The sequence below is a fragment of the Polypterus senegalus genome, chromosome 13 (assembly GCF_016835505.1).
Source record: "Polypterus senegalus isolate Bchr_013 chromosome 13, ASM1683550v1, whole genome shotgun sequence".
NCBI classification, from domain to species: domain Eukaryota; kingdom Metazoa; phylum Chordata; class Cladistia; order Polypteriformes; family Polypteridae; genus Polypterus; species Polypterus senegalus.
Window position 1 is genome coordinate 68,467,851 of NC_053166.1, and position 20,875 is coordinate 68,488,725.

General features: G+C 37.9%; 1 protein-coding gene across 1 annotated transcript in view; it reads right to left on the reverse strand.

The window, feature by feature from the left end:
- Nucleotides 1-2,496: 2,496 nt before the first annotated feature.
- The window catches only part of LOC120542084 (semaphorin-3F-like), a 188,404-nt gene continuing 170,025 nt past the window's right edge, over nt 2,497-20,875 (reverse strand). Inside the window, exons 15-18 of the mRNA XM_039774232.1 lie at nt 12,780-12,937; nt 12,482-12,549; nt 7,252-7,385; nt 2,497-4,624 (exon numbers count right to left, since the gene is read on the reverse strand). Coding sequence (XP_039630166.1) covers nt 4,241-4,624; nt 7,252-7,385; nt 12,482-12,549; nt 12,780-12,937 — 744 coding nt within the window. The 3' untranslated portion in view covers nt 2,497-4,240. The remainder of the gene's footprint in view (nt 4,625-7,251; nt 7,386-12,481; nt 12,550-12,779; nt 12,938-20,875) is intronic.

Sequence of the window (20,875 nt, forward strand, 5' to 3'; positions counted from 1 at the left end):
GCCAAAATGTAGTATAAAAAATGGTGAAGGCATGTGGCAGAAATTCCTTCACAGTGACAAAGATTAAAGGTCAGCAATATGCATGTTGGCTCAAATTAGAGTATCAGATGATATTTAGATTTTTGAGATAGATGTGGGGTTTGACTACTAGGCATAGGTGCACACAGTAAGTGTTTTAAAAGTGAACCTGGCACGCCACTGCTGTAGAATAAAGTGCAAACTGAGTTTATCTTACTCTGACAAGTCCTTTCTTCCTCACTATAACTACATTCATGTAGCCACTTAAATGTCATCTTATTCCAACAGGGGACTTTCATTTTGTTTCTTACACAGAACTGAAATGGCATTATGTTACATTCTAAAACGCTGATTAATTACATACAAATCGAAATATCAGCAAGTACCAGTGATATAAACAAGTAACCACCCAAGTCAGAGAACCTCTAAGCTGGTGGATTATAGGAGACTTGATGATGACATAGTCAATGTCCAGCATGGAGAAGGATGACTTGTTTTTAAAGGTTTCATGGCTGAACCATTTTCCCTATAGGGCTATAAATTAATTTATTCTTTGTAACAACTTTAATGTTGTGTATTTAATAAAAGCAACCCAAAGTTTATTAAAATATAAATAAATCCTTTTTATAGTGTAGCTTCTGAGGTTCATGAGGCCATTCAGTCACCCTGTTCTTTATGCACTGCCAAAATTTTGTTGGGGAAAAGGGTTCCAAATATGCTCATTCTAATATTTATAATTTTACAGTACAAGCCTCGAAGTACAACCTGTCCTGCACAGATGGCAAGTGATGCCCCTCCAGCTGGATGGCTGAGCATTGGTTGGTCATTGAACACAAGCCTGTGGCCATGATACTCCTGTAATTAGGATTCCATTGTGAGGAAGAAGACTTAAGTGTATTTAGAGAATGGCATATGCAGACAATAAGAGGAGTGTGCATTATGGCCTAGGAGTTAAATGCAGGGCTGCAGCTTAAAGGTCTATATAGGTAATGTAGGATTATGCTTGGATCCACATAGCTACAGGTTATGTTTTTGTGCTAGATATCAACTAAAAATGTAAGACACAGCTTTTTTAAATAAATTGTTAATTGAATAATGTCTATTGTAGTGTATCCGAAGACAAAACATAAGCTTCTTTTAGTCATTGAAATTAGGGAAAATTAAAAAAAGAAATGCTTTTAGTGAAGGCCAGATGGACCCATGATGCCTGTGAAGTGACACTAAGCTAGTTTATTAAATATTTCCTTTAGCTCAACAAAAAAAGATCTGCTGTATGAAAGTCAAACACCTTTGCAACACACCCTGTCCCATGTAACATACATGACTTCTGGTCCTGCTAATAAATGCAATCTCTCCACCTCTTCCCAAAAAGCATAACAAAACAAAAAAATTCTGAAACCAACCAAAGTGCATAGTTTAAAGAAATATTTACATCCTAGAATAAATATTTGTCATGGCCGAAGCAGGCCCTGCGTCAGCAGAAAAAGCAGCCAATGGGTCAGGTTTCTGTCTTCTAATATGCAATGTACGGTACGGCTTTGAAGAAGCAACAGAAGACCAGTCCTCTACAATTCAGGCCCAGCAATAATGCACAGACACCATTGAGATGGCACTAGTTGATGCTGGAACGTGGCAGCAATTACAGAATCATGTCTGCACGACTGTTTCTTTTTTTCTGAGCCAAGGTCAAGCAACTAATACATAGAACTGTAACAAGAAGAACTTGTAATACGGTGTCTTAATGTACGTAGTTTAAGAAATGAGATCGTGGAAAATGGGCTGCCTTGTAATGTGATCAAAGGAGATAAAACATTAAAACATGAGGTCAGTTGCACATTAGCACTGAGTAACAGTCAGAAACCGTTTCAATAATTAAATATTACTCTTAAAAATTAATTGGGAATTTAATTTTGAAATCATTTTTTAAAAATAATTTCAATTGAACTAACTCCTTACTTTCAAATGACTTGGTAGAGACACTACCTAAGTGTTTTATGTGGGAAAAACATTTAAAGAGTTCTTATGAGTCCATGGTATCCAGAGTTTCAGTAACATTTACATTCTACATTGTGCTTTAAAACAAAGGGGCATGGCCCTAATCAGAGCTAAGGAAAGAAGTACCCAGAGAAAACCCGACAGTTTGGAAAGCAGCATAGTCCTGCTTCCATATTGGTTCACCGACAAAAGCGCGATAGACATATGCGCCCCGACAAAACCGCGATGGACAAATGAGCGCCGAATGACCCGCTAACTGGTTTTCAACAAATGCGCACCGACAAAATCGCCATGACAAAATCGTGACAGAGGCCAAGAGAGTGGGACGCCCTTGCTGCAATTCTTCCTACATATGCAGGGCTTGATCTTAAGGACTATCTGCGTGCCGTGCTGATGCATAATATTGACTTCTAAAATAAACATTATTATATATGCTTTAAACTAGTAATTCATATTTAATGAAACTTTTGCAATTTTGTCGGGGCGATTTTGTCGGCGTGTTTTAATCGGCGCTATTTTGTCGGCGCGCATATGTCTATCGCGCAAATGTCGGGTCACATTCATATTTGACCTTACTCTGGGAAAACAGATATAATCAGGGCTTAATGTGATGAAGAATATTCTATAGCCTACAGGTCATAGAATTTAAGGAGGTTTCTCAAAATGCAACAGAATAGAAGTGTAGCGATAGAATTTGTTGTATAAGAGAATTAGCAGTTTAGGATGTTGGCTATAAGTCTATGTATCTTGAATAAACATAAAACTTTGCAAAATTACCACAAATAACAAGCACGCACACTAATATATAACCATCCATACATTTTCTAACACACCTATCCATTTCAGAGTCACACTGAGCCTGATGTAAGCCAAATGTGTCTCTAAATTACTTTTTAAAATTTCCATAGATAGGTTACTTGGGTAGATATATGACATTATGCCACTAGATCACCATGTTGCCACATTGTCATACAAATAACTTTCTCCTCTTTTATAATTTTCCACCTAAAAAATCAGTCAAAATAATAAAACATGAAGAAGCACAATATATTTGATCATGAACTGTCTTTAGTGCAGGAAATGGGCTCTCTATAAATTCAGGAAGCTGGTCCTTTGCATGTTTTCAACTTCTCATTTCTGTGATACAATAGCTCTGTTCCTTTTCAAATGTCTGCCAACTGTGGTATGTTAACTCAAACAAAGTGATGTTCCTTCCACATAAAAAGGAATCCACATTCCAACTCAGTCAGTTTACAAAAAAGAAAATCAGTACAAATCTTTGCTAACATATATCTAAATGAACAGGGATGAAAGTGCAGTGGAAGAATGATGTTTTTTATATTCTTGAATGTTTAATATGTAAGATGTAGACTAGAAAGAAAGCTACAGGAACTGGAAGGCAAGAGAAATGTCCCATGGTGACATTTCTCTTGTGGCTTTTTTGTTTATTTCTGCAAGTGTCAGAAATAAATGTGGGTTGGTATGCTTACATTGTACAGAACAAACAACACGAATTACATAATCACTTTATTAGATTCTTAAATTAGGAAGAGAAATAGTAAGGAATGTATTTGCTGGGTGCCTTGGTATATCCACTTGTGCATGAAATCATTGAGCAGCTGTAATTCATTGAACAATCAGCTTGATCTTAGCCTCTGGTTTATGTTGTTGCATAACCTACCAGGAATTTGTAAATGTTATTTTCCAATGGGAATTTGCAAATAAAAACCTGCATCCATCTACATGGTTCCCCTCGCTTTTTCCTCAAAGTCTAATAGCTACTGGGTCACAGAGTTGAATCTCTGAGGTAAGCCACCTCTAATATTGGAGTGGTAATTCGCAAAGTTGTGAAGGCTATGTGTAGTCCCAAATGATATACTGTAAGGGGCATACATATTGCCTACTATGTCACTTTCCCTACCATTTACAAGGGGTGCAAAAGTGAGGAATGCCATCTAGCTGAAAGTGAATCTGTGTCATTCGTTGCTAGAAGTCTACATAAGTTAGTCAGATAGGGATTCAATTTTCTGGCATACCCAAAATGTGTGACTGACTATCAGGCTTGTAGCTTTATACAATAAAGTGGTCTGTGCTGTCAGTCAGAGAAGGTATAAAGCACCTGGTTTTAAGAACAAAATTGCTCTGGAATGGCACCTGGGAGAGAATCTGGGCATCACTGCTTCATACCCTCAAAGCAGATCGTAAATTGATATTCAGACATGGCTCCTCAGTCCCTCCGTTCTGGTATATCCTTGACATCATCATGTCGGCTTGTCCTCTTGGGCCTTTGTGCTGGGTTCAGCTGGTGCCAGTAGGATTCACAATACTGATTAATAAGTCGGATCTCTGGCTGCCCAACAATATGTGGTGGGGTCTTTACAGAGCTGTGTGGAGTTGGTTCAAGCTGGATGGACTGTGAGTGAATAGGGATGTCAGGGGTTGTAAGAGCATCAACAATCTCTCTGTCCAGTACGCGCAGAGCCACCCGTGCCACAGTATGCTTGAAGTTGTTCTCTGTGGCAACACAGTGATATAAACCACTGTCTTCTTTCCTGATGCCTTTGAGGAGAATCCCAAGTCCAGTCTTGAGAACCTCTCTATCACGGTTTAGCTGAGGAAACATGAAATATATAATGTTAAGCTGCTGCAAAAAAGTACCCTTCAATTCAAGCAACCCTAAATCTTGGTGATGCAGAAACTCTAGAAACATTAGCATATAGAGCTCACCCAATACGCAAGCTGTTACTAAACGGGGGACACTTGTTGCGATAAAGCATGTCAGGGGTCCATGGAAGTGCAAGGTTTTAAAAACAGTGTGGCTCTGGCTTTGTAGCTATAGGTGTGTTCTGGTGTAAAGTTGTGTGGCTTTAAAGTGCTTAATGGGGAATTGACTGATGGCTCGTTCACATGTGAGAGTGATCAGCACAAATATCTTTCACTGATGCTCTGTGGGTCTTTAAGGAAAGGTCATACACTCACAGGGAGTATTAAAAGATCTGAGTTAGGATGGGAAAGAGAGATTGAGATCAAGACTGAAAGGGTGAAGAATCAAAAACTAGAAGATACTGTACTACAGTGTAGTATAGAGGACACATGGGGAGAGACAGGTATGACAGTGCTAGGGCCGGTAACTCCTGTTGAGCAAAGGGAGCATCAGCAGCCAAGTGCTTCCAGGGTCATCCTGTGGATGGCGAAAGATGGTGGTATGACGAGGGAGCTGGGGTCAATGGGTTCCAATTGATGTTGAAGGAAGGTGTTTTGGGTGAGAGTCGATTATGATGGACCAGACCAGACAAGACAATAGAGAAATGCACTGGGGATAGAGAAGGAAATTAAGCTGGTTCTGACTATACTGTAATTTCTGATTTTATCATATTTATTTGAATTTATCTATTGGTTTTTAACTTCCACAACACAAGTTTTTATGATTTTTTTATTGAAGATTATGGTACTTCACTTTTTGAGCACTGTCATGAAGTTTGAATTAACACACTGTGCACTATGCACCATACTTCTTGTTTGTGTCCTCATTAGCTCTAGTCCATCTCGGTTGTGAATATGGATGTCTTGGGAAACAGAAGGACCCCAAGGCTGCGAGCACCCAGGGCATCTCACTTGTAAGTTATTCAAGAAGCCATTAATGAGCTCACTGAAGGGAATTCTGCACATAAGGAAAAAATATAGCGATAACTAGCAAATGATAGTACACCATCTGAAAAGATGTTACATTAGAATGAAAGTCTTTAGTTTTGTTTAATATTTAATTAAACTGTACAGCTTCATAATAAAGCCAATGGCACTATTTTTACTTAGGAGGTAATCATAGATAAGTGTAGGGGATTGCACAGAGATGCGACTATAAATCAGACATTGCAAGTAATTTTTAAAAGAATAACATTCAATCACTGTGGAAATTAGAAGCTGATATTTGTAAATCTTGAAATGGAACATTGGGCAATGTAATATCAGGTATCAACTATAAAACACTCTCCATAGTACTGGTCAAAATGAATTGGAAGGACTAATCATTTCTTAATTGGACTTTATAATATGTTAGCAAAAGCTGGAAGAATTACCTGTGACCAACATTCCTCTTAACCAGGGGTGGGCAAAGTCATTCCTCGAGGGCCGTAGTGGCTGCAGGCTTTTCTTCCAACCCAGTTACTTAATCACAAGCACTTATTGCTCAAGTAACACTTCTCCATTTTAGTTGTCTCGCTCATTACGATTTTGAACCCTTATTGCCTATTTTAGTCTTAAACAGCTGTATTCTTGGTTTTTTATTGCTCCTTATTAGCAATAAGATGCAAATGACAAAAGAAACTAGCATTTCTCCATTTAACTTGTTTCCATTTACACCTGTGTGTATTTAATGTGCACTCTTTGGTTTAATTAAATACTTTGAAGGAAAGTGAAGAGAAAAAAGTAAACGGCTGAGAATTACTCTTCAATTTTAGACTTCAAATAATTTGGACAATATCCTTAGAAATGAAAAAAAATCTAGGATATGAGAATTACCTGACATGGCAGAGTTAAAGCATTAACAAGTCATGAAATTAAATTATCGGCAAGGATTATTTTCTAATTAAGCAACTGGGTTGGAACAAAACCTGCAGCCACAGCAGCCCTCCAGGACTGACTTTGCCCACCCCTGCTCTTAACTGAATCTATTAAGACTCATTTCATTATTAAATTAGAAATGTTGAAAAGTGTTGATAATGGTCCAATTAGGATGACTAAAGAAATGGGTTATCATTAAATTACCAGGGGTTTGAACTGATCGTCTCTGTTAAGAGGCTATTCTTGATTGTGCCCTGTCAGACTACAACTGATTATTCAAAACAGTATCTATTACATTTCTCATATGGTAGGGACATTATCTAAAAACTTTTCACTGGTAACAAAACAGTCATCACATATATTTTTATAAATATACAATACAGTCTAGTATATACAATCATAATATTTACAGTTATGTTCCACTTTTGTTCCAGACTTTATAAGCATGGTTGGCACTGCGAAAATCTAAAACTCCATTTGTTAAGGTAATACAAGGCAATTTTTTTATCATTCACATATCTATGAGTTTTTACTAAACTGTCTTATTCTTGTTTATATACAATATTTATTTTATTATGTCAGTTGACCTGTGACCCTGCTTATCACTAAAGTTGCTATTTAGAAAAGTGGTAAATAATGAAAACGATGGAATAACTTAGTAAGCTAAGAATTACTTACCACTTTCCTTCGGCCAGTGCCATCTTTTTGGAATAGCCACTTGATTGAAGCCTGTGGTGACCGTGGTTGACACTCAAGAAAGACAGTGCTGCCCTCTACGCCAAACTGAGATGTCTCACCCAGTCGCTTCTCCACTAATGAAGAGAAGGGAAAGAAGACATTCAGTAATACAGATAAATAGAATGAAATGAGTTCAGGAAAACTTTGATGTGAAATGTGGGTGTTGCACCTCACGTATACCACTATTTTAAAGACAGATGTAGAGTTTCATATTTGAAATAAGCTCCTCTAACCTTACCCAGTTTAGTTTTTTGGTTTCTATGGCTACAAGGAGAATGTTTTGTGTGCCAGATGGACTGTTAAACTATACTAAGGCACTGATCACAATGTTGTCACGTGCAGGATTTTCATACTCATCTGGGCTATTTTTCCTGTTTTCCTTAACAAAATATTAGACTACCTACATTTTTACAGAGGTTAAAAGGAATTCATTTTTACAAAAATGAATTTGTTTTCTAATGCCAGTTGTTTGCAAAATGTCTAGAAATTGGTCAGGTTCTGAAATAACTACTTTATGTCAGTGTCGAAATTGATCAGCCTGTAAAGCACCCAACACAGCCATATGTCCTCTGCTTTCCAGCTGGTTAGGGTTTTCACCAGAAAAGAGAGAGAAGTGCTTGAGAAGTAAAGCTGCTTTATAACATGTTGCATATGGCACTACTCTGGTGGAGTCTGACATTTTACAGCTTTAAGGAAAAGTAACAACTCATTTTCTAATATTTATACCAAATGTATTGGAATTATGACTTTTCAATTTTCCATCCACAGCACTCTTTATGTGTTGATATTTTGTTTGTGATTCGAGTACTTTTAGCAATAAATACAAATAAGAACTGTGGCACTCGGCTGGGGGTAGCACCCAGCCGGGAAGCCCAGGAAGACAGGAGATGGGCTCAGGCCTCCTCCAGACCACGAGGGGGTGACTGCCCTGGCTCCTTTGGGGGCCACGGGTACATCGCTGGGAAGATCAACCCTGTAGGGGCCCGTGGTCACCGCCAGGGGCACCCCCATGCCTGGAGAACCCTGGACCCCAGCACTTCCGCCACACCAGGAAGTGCTGGGGGGAAGACGAGTAGCGACACCAGGAGTGCTTCCGGGTATGCAGCCGGCACTTCTGTCACACTGGGGCGTGTTCGTGGGAGATTGCCAGAACACACCTGGAGCACATCCGGGTATAGATAAAAGGGGCTGCCTCCCTTCATTCGGGGCTGGAGTCGGGTGGAAGATGGACGAGGTCGGTGAAGAGAGAGAAGGAGGCGGTCAGAAGAAGAGGCAGTGTGGTTTGGTCTGGACTTTGGGGAAGATTGGGGTTTGTGGCGCACTGAACTTGTAAATATTAGTGTTAATAAATGTGTGGTGGTGTCTTTAAACTTGTCTGCCTGTCTGTGTCCGGGGCTCGTTCCACAGAACAAACATAACACTCAACTAATTCTACCCACCAACATTTTATTCACAAGTGAGAACCCTTAGATATACTAAATGGTTGCAACTGATGGATAGCTAAAAACACACTCATATGAAAATGTGTGCTTGTCCCCAACAGAACAAACTTCTAGTACCGAGTTTAGCTCTCCACTTTGTCTGACATTGACATTCACATGATGATATGAATGAACAAATATCTGACACTCTTGTTGAAGGCAGGGTTTATAATTAGATGTAGATTGTCTGAAAAGAGGTTCGGGTCAGTACACCAAGGCAAAATTCAAAAACAAAAATCAGAATACAAAAATCAAGGCCATAAAACAGACTACATTTCAAAATACCAATGAGCAAAGAACCAAAACAAAAACACCACAAAACTGCTATCAAAGGATGCTAAAGTCAAAACTGTGAGATTATTTTGTCTCTTAAAGGAGCAGCAATGTCATCAGATAGGTGTTTCCTTGCCATCACTATTAATCAGAAAAAAGACTACATGACAAAGAATGTAGGACAGTTGTATTACCACTGATTCAATGCAATTACGAAAAAATAACTTACAATACAATGTTGAATACCCAAGTAACAAATCATAGACTTTTATTGTTCATACATTTTTATATGCTTTTACCATAAGAATCCTGTCAGATCTTAAATTTGGACTATTCAATTAAACATGTTTTATTCTTTTAAATTTAATAATAATCTAAACACTAACAAAATGCATTGGGCAGATGATGGCATATTATTTAGTACTGCTGTCTGAAATCTCCCAGATACTATGTTTTTCTGCAAACAGTTTGCTTTTTTCCCACAAGCCTGTATGGCAGCGTTTCTCAACCTTTAAGTATTTGCGACCCGAGTTTTCATAACCGTTTTAATCGCGACCCCCCCCTAACATTTTTTTGAAATGTAGATGCATATTTTATTATACCTACTTAACCTTTATCGACATTTATGTAACTCTATATTTATTGTTCCAGTATCAGAATGTAGTTTAAGTTAATTTGTTTTGGTTTCAACAGATGTTTTTTTCATATTTTTGATTCTTGTTTTCTTTTTTTCACATCTTTGCACCCCCCTTTTTGTTACTTCGCGCCCCACAGGTTGAGAACCACTGCTGTATGGATTTGTCTTTGGCTACTGTGGTTTTTCTATCACACCCTAAACATAGGCATGTTATTTTAGATAGGGACACTACGTTGGGTTCTAATAAAAAACGCTTTATAGTTGTAGAAACCATACCCTTTCATTAGTACGGGGTTGTTTCCTTTTAATTAAATTAATGTATTTTCATGCTCTCCAATTATTGCTATAAAGACAGGACTGCCTGTGGGGTAGCGCTACAGACTCAAAGCTCTAGGTGCCAGAGTTTTAATTTTAGGATGTGCATTCAGTGTTCTAGGCTGCTGTGACAGGCCCTGGCTCCTGCCATCCTGTAATGGAACAAGTACAGTAGATTTAGAAAATATATGGATGACTTACAATTAATAAATGTTTTAACATGCAGTACCAGTGCAAAAGCCCTCACGTAAATTGGCTCCTTGTGCACTGCTGACACACTGCTCCTCTTTATAAAAAATATAATATGCTTACTGAGAAAAATGTTCAAAGAAAACAGTTCACCAAATGACAGATGTTCATTTTGTCTTCACTATTTGATATGCCTTAAGAAATGAAAAACTGTTGGATCTTTTAATTCATCTTTTTCCAAAAGTAGTTTAATGTTGCACTGAAAATGTCATTGAATTTCTTTTCTTATACAATAGACTTCAACTTTCAAACAGATTTTTATGTTGTACATTTATATGTAAAAAATACTAAAGACTGCAGGAAACTAACAAAATAATTTTGTGTGTAGGTTTTTTTCCATTGGCCAGCAACTGAATAGCCCTTCTAAAAAGATGATGGTGAGCCCAGTGTGTGGATAGTTATATATTTGTAATTTCCATATATATATATTTTGATTTACTTTCAGATTTTACACTTGAACTAATATCTTGTGAGTCTTTCTCTTACCTGTTAAACTTAAGTTTAAAGTTTTTGCTATTTGTTCTTATTTCTTTCTTTCCTTTTTTTCATACCCATAATGTCAAAACCTTGTCTGTGCACTTTTGTGCTCCACTTAAACTTCAGATGGAATACTAAATTGCGGTTGCATCTCATTTTGTGCTTTGCTTTGACTGTTACTTGAAGTTATGCAACAGGCTGGTATACCAAACATTAATTGTAAATTATTCAAAGTCATATTGGAATGAGAAGGCTTGTGTTAGAACTGTAAATGGAAACTAAGATACTTTACAATAAAAAAGAAGTAAGGCAGGAATATATTTTGTCATTTATATTGTTCGACTTATATAGTGAACATTCAATAACAGTTGCACTGGAGGAAGATAAAGGAATAGGCATTGTGGGACACATTCTAAACAATATAAGGTATGCAGATAACACAATACTGATTCTGAGAATGAACTAGACCTACAGAAACAAATTTACAATATAATTATGAAGAATATGGAATGGAATTAAACATATAACATTAATTACACATTAATCCATAAAACTGGAGGAAAGACATGAGATAGTGGCCAAAAGAATTAAACTGGCATAGAATAAAGAATACAAATAATTGCAAAACTGGATAACAGGAAATGGGAAATGTATAAAAGAAAAACAATTAATAAAAGGAGGTTTAAAATGCAACCTGAAAATGAAATTGCTAACATTTTCTCAAATTTTGGCTATTGCTGTGAAACATGGACTTTGAGGAAAGATCTGAAAAGGAAAATAGACACTTTTGAGCAATGGTACTACAGACGAACTCTAAGAATAAGCTGGATAAACAAAGTAACTAACATACTCATATTACTCAGAACAAAAACAAAGAAACATCAAGGAATAAATTTAACACAACGAAAGATGAAGTATGTTGAGCATGTGGTGAGGAGATCCGCTGGAAATCTATCCTTGTACATCTTAGGGGCAAGAATAAATAGTAAAAAAGTTAAGGAAAGACCAAGGAGAACCTGGTTAGATGAAATTGGGGAAAGATTAAATGTAAAAAACCATGGGGAAGTATAGGGGCTAACTGAAAACTAAATAAGATGGAGAACCATGATATGAAAGAGGACTATACAAATGAAATATTATTGGGGCTTTAAAAGAAATCACCGAATCCATAGGCCCAAACCATTGTTTTGCCATGTCCTGTCTGAACAGCCTTCCATTTATATATGCCATGCAGGGAAAACTGCCATGACTTTGTCATTTAAACCACCCATTAATTATCCAACCTGCTACATCCTAACTGCAGGGTCACAGGGGTCTACTGGAACCAATCCCAGCCAACGCAGAGCGCACGCAGGGCACACACTAGGGACAATTTAGGATCGCCAATGCACCTAACCCGTATGTCTTTGGACTGTGGAAGGAAACCAGAGCACTTGGAGAAAACCCACATAGACACGGAAAGAACATGTAAACTCCACGCAGGGAGGACCCGGGAAGCGAACCCGGGTCTCCTAACTGTGAGGCAGCAGTGCTACCCACTGCACCACTGTGCCACCCTCAATTAAACTACCTGGTCTTAAAAACTACTTTCTGCTGAAATCCCCTATATTCCATTAACTGCACAACTCAGTTAAATATTCAAAAAGTTCCACATAATTTTTGTCAAGACATATATGCTAAATGCCTGCAACCTCCCAAACACCTTTAGAACTGGTCTGTTTGATTAGGATCTGCTCACCTTTAGCATTGAATCCCCGGCACTGCCGCAAAGGGTCCCCATATTTAATGTCTTGTCTGCGACTCCTCCTGCATTGCAGACACAAAGAGACATTAATGCTATCATGAATGTTTCCTAGAAATTACAGATGACAACTTCAAATACTGTATAAAGCGATGCATCAGAGACAAATGTTTCTGCAGAAGGAGAATGTTGCTTCAGCCAGTTGCATTTATTAGTGATTAAACCCCACTTGCTCTAGCCATTATACAGCTCATCTAATGCTTTTGGAAAAAATGAAGGCTAAAACAGCACATACCTCTTGGTAGCTGGAGTAAAGGGTGCACAGTTCTCCCCATCCCAAGCGCAGTATGGGTCTCTGGCTAGGCAGCAGTCAGAACATGCTTTTCCATAGACACCACAGCGGTGAAGTGAAACTTGAGTCAAGCCGCCTTCTGAAGAAACATAAAGTTGTTGCTGCAAGCAAGGAATAAAAGAGTTGTGTTTATTATAAAATATATATATAGTTTTTAGTTTGTACGAATATTTGCATAGATAATATGTAAAACAAATTACAAGTTTTAATTTATTGCAAAGAAAAAGCAGAAAGAATATACAGTATAAAAATCTCCCATGTACTAAAACCTGGAATAAGTTACATTTATAGTGAGTAGAACTGGCATAACTCTGCTTTTTGTTAAACAAAGTATTACATTATGAATCAATTGTTAATTCTTTCCTCAATAGAGACAGTACCTGAGTACACTGAAGAAAAATGGGAAGCAAGACAGAAGCCAAACCTGAATGGCTGTCATATGTCACACTTAAATTCACTCATACAGGGATTATTGCATGCATCCAGTCAACTTAAGACAGTGCAATGCTTTAAAATGTTTTATTAAACAAGACTCCTTACTCCATTTGCTAAATTAACTTAAACTGATTTTGAGGTCTTAGGGAAACAAATGTCAATCAGGTAGCATCAGATTCAAAACAGAAGTCACATCAGGATGGGCAGCCTATCTGTTGCAGGGAACAGTCATGCACACATTCATACACACTCAAAATAGCGACAATATAACGTCACCAATTAACCTGACATCTTTGGGATGTGAGGAAAAGTCATATAAAAAAACCGTATATAATTCAGTCAGTAGGTCAGCCATTGTTAACCTACAGGGTCACGGGGGTCTGCCGGAGCCAATCCCTGCCAACACAGACCCCAAGGCAGGAACAAACCCCAGGCAGGGCACCAGCCCACAGCAGGACACACACACCCACAGACACCAAGCACACACTAGGGGCAATTTAGGATCGCCAATGCAGCTAACCTGCATGTCTTTGGACTGTGGGAGGAGGAAACCCATAGGAAACCTACGCAGACACGGGAGAAACTGCAAACTTCACACAGGGAGAACCGGAAGCGAACCTTGCAGGTCTCCTTACTGCAAGGCAGCAGTGCTACTACTGCCACCCCATATATAATACAATTAAGAAAAATAAGGAGATTCAAAATAACCAAAACAAATGAAACAAAAAAAAAACTAGTTCAAAAAGTTTAATCCAAAAAAAATATATACAAATAAACATACAGTATCTATAAATAATATGATAAAAAAGAATGCAAAAACAAAATACATGGATAAAACAAGAAGAAACATAGGGAAGGAATTACTTAACATAAACCAAAGCAGAAAATTTGAATAGCAAATTCCAAGGAAACATGAGCAAAACGTACTGTAAGTGCCAAGAAATTTGAATACTAAATGATGATAAGAACTATAAACTATTACTTTAGGTTTTGATGAGACAAGTGCTAAGAACTAAACACAAAAAGTATCCTTGTAGGCCAATGGCCCCATTGAAGTCTTGGGGGACTCAATATGGCTGCAGATTTTTGTTCCAACCAGTTTCAAAATCAGTATGTCATTTTACCTCTAACTGATCACATTTTTAATTAGCTGGTCTTTGTTATCTTTCTTATATTGCATATAGTAAGAGCAGAGGAGTGAGATTTATTATTCATAAGAAATTTAGAAATATTCATAATTTTGCCATAGTTCTACGTTATTAACTCTCTTATATCATTTTCCTATTAATTGACCATTTTCTGTAGAGTTTGCTCCCTTAATTGCATCCTAATGATCACATTTAGGAATGCAGACAGCAGAGTAAACTACACTGAGTGCTAAACTTGGGAACCATTGTTCTAGACAAACAACAAATCTAAGAGCTTTTAGAGAGAAGTGTTGGGTAAGAGAGCTACAAGAACTGAAGTAAAGGCTAGCTAAAGGCACAGCAGGGGCCTTTTATAACTCTCCCAGGTAATTGTGGCCAATGTTGAGTTCAATAGAGGCAATAACCTTTTCATACTCAAAGACAGCTTTTTGATCTCTTTTCCCTTGCCCATCAATCTGACAGATGTGTCACATAATGTGCAAAGCCACCATATGCTTTCTTCAGTTTGCAGTCTCCTTTTAACAAACAGCTGTGGGAAACCAATAGAACAAAACGGGAACTAGCGTACTTAAACCTTCCCTGACCTGAGATGTATCAAACCAGCACAGCACCCTCTTGTTAACACAACATTATTCATGCCAGCATCTGGTGTTTCTCCTATCCTTCTCTAAATCCAAAATCTTCTTTCTTGGCTTTGGTTATGCCCCTGAGACTGCTGTTCGCCAATTTAAAAATTCTGTTTTTCTCTACTGCATGGCCCTCTTTCAAACATACTGTAAATTTAACAGTTGATTTATTGTCTTAACAATGAAAATAAAATGTACTTATAAGAGAATTTTTTGTATCTATAGATTTTGCAGTGATAACAAAAGTTTTTTTATTGCAGAATTCTCCCAGACTACCTCCTGAAACATACTAGTTAACAGTATCAATGTCCTCTAAACCACAAATAAACTTTGTATCACTGACTCCACAGTGTTAAAAAAAACAGTCACCAAATTAGTGCCTTGCATTTTTCACTAAAAAGGTGGCAAAACTACTGAGTTTGTAACAAGGAAACGTTCTATATCTACAAAACAACCACTGCTGTTCTCCCTCGAGGGCAGTGTATTAAAACTTGCAACAAGAATAATTTTGTCAGGCACATAAGGTTTCCATTAAATTCAGGCTCTGAAGCACCACCTAGTATACTTTGGCCGACCAGTAGTTACTCCCCAAGGTGCTAAAATATGGAAGAGCTATGCTTTAGCATGTTGCAAAACAAGTGGTGTTAGTTCCATTTATTTAATGATGCCACCTTCATTTTTGATTTCTTAGTGGCACTTAGTGGTGGCATTTTCAGACAAACAAAACCTAGAAATTAAAAAAAACTGAAATAAACGCCAAAAATACTGACTGATCCTAAGTGGTCACACTCCTATGAATGGAGAAGGCACTTACAGCACTGACTCACTTATAACTGTGAGAACCCATACTTACTCATTTTAAACGTGGAGTCTGCTTATTCTTCATGTGTCTATGTGGATTTTCCTCCAACATCCCATAGCTGTGCATGTTAGGTTGATTACCAGACCTAAATAGCTCCTTTATGAGTATGGGTGTATGTATGTGTGTGTGTGTGTTGAACCAACGATGGATGGACCCTGTAAAACTGTTTCCTAAATTGTGTTCAAAGCTGCCAGGATACAACTCAAACCAATGTAACCTTGCATTGGGTTCAGTGTTTTCAAAGTGCTATATCTAAAAGCTATGTGATGTGAAAGTTGAGAATTACAAATAGCAGTCAGATGCTCACTCAGGATAATGTTACCTCTCTTCAATTTTCAGTAATAAAGATAAGAAACCCAACTTTCAGGGATCCTCCAAACCAAGTTTGAACACTTTGGTTGAAAACTTGATGTAGGGTTTAACTTTCTTCTTTATGTGCATTCACAGTATTAATTTTCAAAACTAACTTCTTTTAAAAGCAAAACCATATATTGACCATTATATATATATATATATATATATATATATATATATATATATATATTGTGATGGACGGCCGAGATTTCAGTCTGGCCAGGATGTCCCTCAACTAAGAGAAAGCCTTTTTATGGCACTGCATCCCCCGGGACACTAGATGGCAGCTCCCCTGGGCGGAAGTGGTTCCCCGGATTCCCGCAGGGCAGCATGGGACATGGAGTCCAATTCTTCAGCCCTGTTGGGTGCCGTGGGTGCCGCCAGGGAGCTCACCAAGAACCCGGGGACTATTACGGTGACGTTAACCCGGAAGTACTCAGGAGTCACAAGGACGGAAACTCGCAGTACTTCACCTAAAAAGGCGTTTGAACTGAAGACGGAATACTTTAGGGTCATAGACTATAAAGAATTGTGGGAAACCCCAGCAGATGGAGCGGAGTTGGGTGGTAGAGGACAGAGCTGCTGGGAGTGGAGGATTGTGTTTATTATTATTGATTATTTTATTGATTTATTACTGGAGAATTGTGGAGAGTGTGGTGCTTTGTGCACTTTATTGAAGAAAATATTAAAAGAATTTTGTGTCTGGGACGTCTGTCTGGTGGGTTCAACAGGGCAACAGCTAACCCTAGCATCCACAATATCTATATTTACTTATATAATACGCTGCCATGGCTGTTTATTTGTCTGTCCAAGATTTTAAATCACCTGTAGCTCGTAAACCGTTTCACCTATTGACTTGAAATTTCGTACACATATACTACGTGACGTCTACTATCCGCTTTCGGGGTGATGATTTTTATTACTCTTTACTACTATTTTATTTTATTTTATTGCAGAATCAACTCTCTGCAGCGCGCAACAGTTCTCATTCCCTTCCACCTTCGCAGTCATTTCCCCTACCTCTTCATATCTATAATCATTTTTGAGGCAGATTAAAGACTTAAGTGCAAGCTTAAGTGAAAAATGAAAGCAAATGTACTAAGTAATTGAAACACAAAAACTAACTTAATCAGTTTTAACACGAAAAAGTGCAGACAAAAGAAGAGAAGCAGCGGGCCGCTAAGGTGGAGAAAACAAGAGCTGCACAGGAAGGAGCAAGCACATCAACCTCTGAGCAAACAAATGATAAGCATTACAGAGAAAGAGGATGAAAACTACAAATCAAGTGTATTCTCTGCAGCTATCGCAGTATGCCATTACTGGTATATCTATACTAATAAAGGCAAAGCCCTCACTCACTCACTGACTCATCACTAATTCTCCAACTTCCCGTGTGGGTGGAAGGCTGAAATTTGGCAGGTTCATTCCTTACAGCTTCCTTACAAAAGTTGGGCAGGTTTTATATCGAAATTCTACGCGTAATGGTCATAACTGGAAGCAGTTTTCTCCATTTACTGTAATGGAGATGAGCTTCAACGCCGTGGGGGGAGTTTAGTGTGACATCATCACGCCTCCCCGTAATCACGCGTACATAGAAAACCAGGAAGACCTCAAAAGCGCTGAAGAAAACATGCATTATATAATTGAGAAGGCAGCGAAACAATAAGAAGCGGCGAGTGACATATACAACCATATTCATGAGTTCTGCTACTTGAAACAAAGCACGATGTAAACCTAAACTTTAAATTAAGTTCATAGACAGGCTGCCGCTGGCGTTTGTAATTTAGTGCCTGCCCATATAAGGCCGTCCGTCAGCGGCAATCAATAGCAAACTGCCACGGTAAATATTCACGGGTGAAGGACTGTGCTTATGGAGAGGAAGATGAGATGGTCAGGGTGGTGTTTGACACAAACTCAGCGAAACTGCGAGAGAAAGTTTTAAGTGCCAGGACTAAGGTAACATTAAATACAGCCATGGACATAGCAGAGATGGCACCAGCACAGCTGGGAACCTTCGATGCATGTACACCGAGTGGCTCACGTGAACTGGCGCGAGTGCACAGATAAAAGCAACAGTTCCAAAAGCTGAACAAAACCGAATTACACAATTGAAAAGGCAGCAAAAATATGAAGCGTCTGATACATACAAGCATATTCATAAATCCAACTACTGCGGAAACAAAGCACACGTTGGAAAAAGTCAATGTCCGCTAAAGGAAGACAGTGTAAAAAACCCGTGCATGCAGTGTGTCAGGTCTCAGATAAAGAAGAAGACGAGCTGTTTATTGATGCAGTAAGAAGCGAATCGATGAATGAAACCTGTCATCTTTACAGCGATTGACAAACACGGAATGTAACTTGAACACAACACATCCTACAAATACGAACCTGATTGAAAGAAATAATGATAATCAAATCCTTGATGACAGCAACACTCAGTAACACTCACAAAACAAATACTGTATATTGACAGTCATGTTACGTTATTTTTAAAATGTTCCCTTTTCTTTTCTAGCTTTTTAACACACTACTTCTCGCTGCGATGCGGGTATATATATATGTATATATATATAACCCGATCTACATACTCGAATAATGGATACTTTATTAGCCATCAATGATTGTTTTGGTAAAGCCATAATCAGTGTATTCATTAGATGAGCGGTAAAAAGTAAGGCGAGGGAGGATGACTTATTGAGGCATGCAGGCTGTAGTCTTGGCGTCAACTATATCTTTTCAAGTTCTATTTAGTCCATATGTGTCAAACTCAAGGGCGCGGGCCACATCCGCCCGCGTAATTATATCCGCCCGAGATCATTTTATATACTGTATTATTGTTATTAAAGCCGGGTATATGAAGCGCTGGTAACACAATAAACTACAGATCCCATAATGCAGCGCTTCAGCTGCCTTGCCAAACACTTAAGCGTTAATCAAGTCTACCTTATTGATGCTGCAAGTTATTGCGAAGCTAGCTCACACGATGCTGAAGAGAAAAGTTGATTCTGAAAATAGAGCCTTTAAAAACCGATGGGAGGCTGAGTATATGTTTACTGAACCCGTGTGTCTCATTTGTGGAGCTAATGTGGCTGTAATTACAGAAATTTAATCTAAGACGGCACTATGAACAAAACATCAGGGTAACCTGAAAGACCTGAATGCAATGCAGAAGATACAGAAAGCAGAAGAATTAAAAAAGAATCTGACACTTCAGCGGACGTTTCTACCCGTGCACAATCACAAAGTGATTTCAAGTGAAGCTGCTTTTATGGGAGACACAACCACTTGCCCCACTTTCCCTGTTGCCAAGTAATGTTAAACCAAGTCGTCACTACGGTGTTCCCAAATACGCACTTTGCTGATAAACTGAGCGCACTGAGTTTGCACGGCGCTTTGGTGACTTTGAAGAACAAAAAAAGTCCGTCTACATGCGGCTCGAACCTTGTGCATGTTTGGTAGCACATATCTGTGTGAGAAGCTCTTCTCAGTGATAAAGACTAACAAAACAGCACACAGGAGTCGCCTCACTGATGAGCACCTGCAATCCATCCTGAGAATCTCCACAACACAGAACCTCACACCAAACAGAAACGAACCTGTTGCCAAAAAGATGCCAGGCGTCCAGCTCTAAAATGACATATGAGCAAAGACAACTGAATGATTTGATTTGTTATTGCTGAAAGGAACACATTTTATTTATATTTCCAGGTTTTGTTATGCAGCATGTTCATATTTGAATTTGTATAATTTTGACAGGATATATTTTTATGGAGAGCAAAATCTTTTGGGATATTTAAAATCTAAGTTTATTTTTATATAAAATTACATAAGAGTAAAGAAATTTGAATGTTTGTTCTTTTAATGTTTACTTTATTTCTAACTTGTATAATTTAGACAGGATATATTTTTATGGAGAGCAAAATATTATAAGTTGTTTAAGGTTTGAGTTGATTTATTCAGGAATAATATTCCTGTCTGTTTTTACCATTCCTACCAAAGATATTTCTGTCGACTAAATAAAAATTCCTTCTATTTAAAATTTAAATAGAACTTGAACAAATCGATAGTTCATAATATCCACGCAGACTTGCACGTAAGAGCGGGTGTCATCCGTTTTAACAAACAGCGTATTGCACTGATCTGAAATAGCTGTGTGTGTATATATGTAGATATGTATGTATTTGTGTGTATATATGTGTGTATGTATGTATGTGTGTATGTATATGTATGTATATATATATGAGATATATATATGTAGTATATATGTGTGTGTGTATATATATGTGTATATGTATAGATATGTATATATATATATGTTTATGTGTGTGTGTGTGTATATATATATATATATATATATGACAACAACACTCATCACTCACAACAGTGACAAAACAATTACATTGACAATCATGTTACGTTATTTTCAAAATGTTTCCTTTTCTTTTCATTGCTTCTTTAACACACTACTTCTCGCTCATGGCTGGTATTTTGCTAGTATACTAATAAAAGGCAAAGCCCTCACTGACTCACTGACTCACTGATTCATCACTAATTCTCCAACTTCCTGTGTAGGTAGAAGGCTGAAATTTGGCAGGCTCATTCCTTACAGCTTAC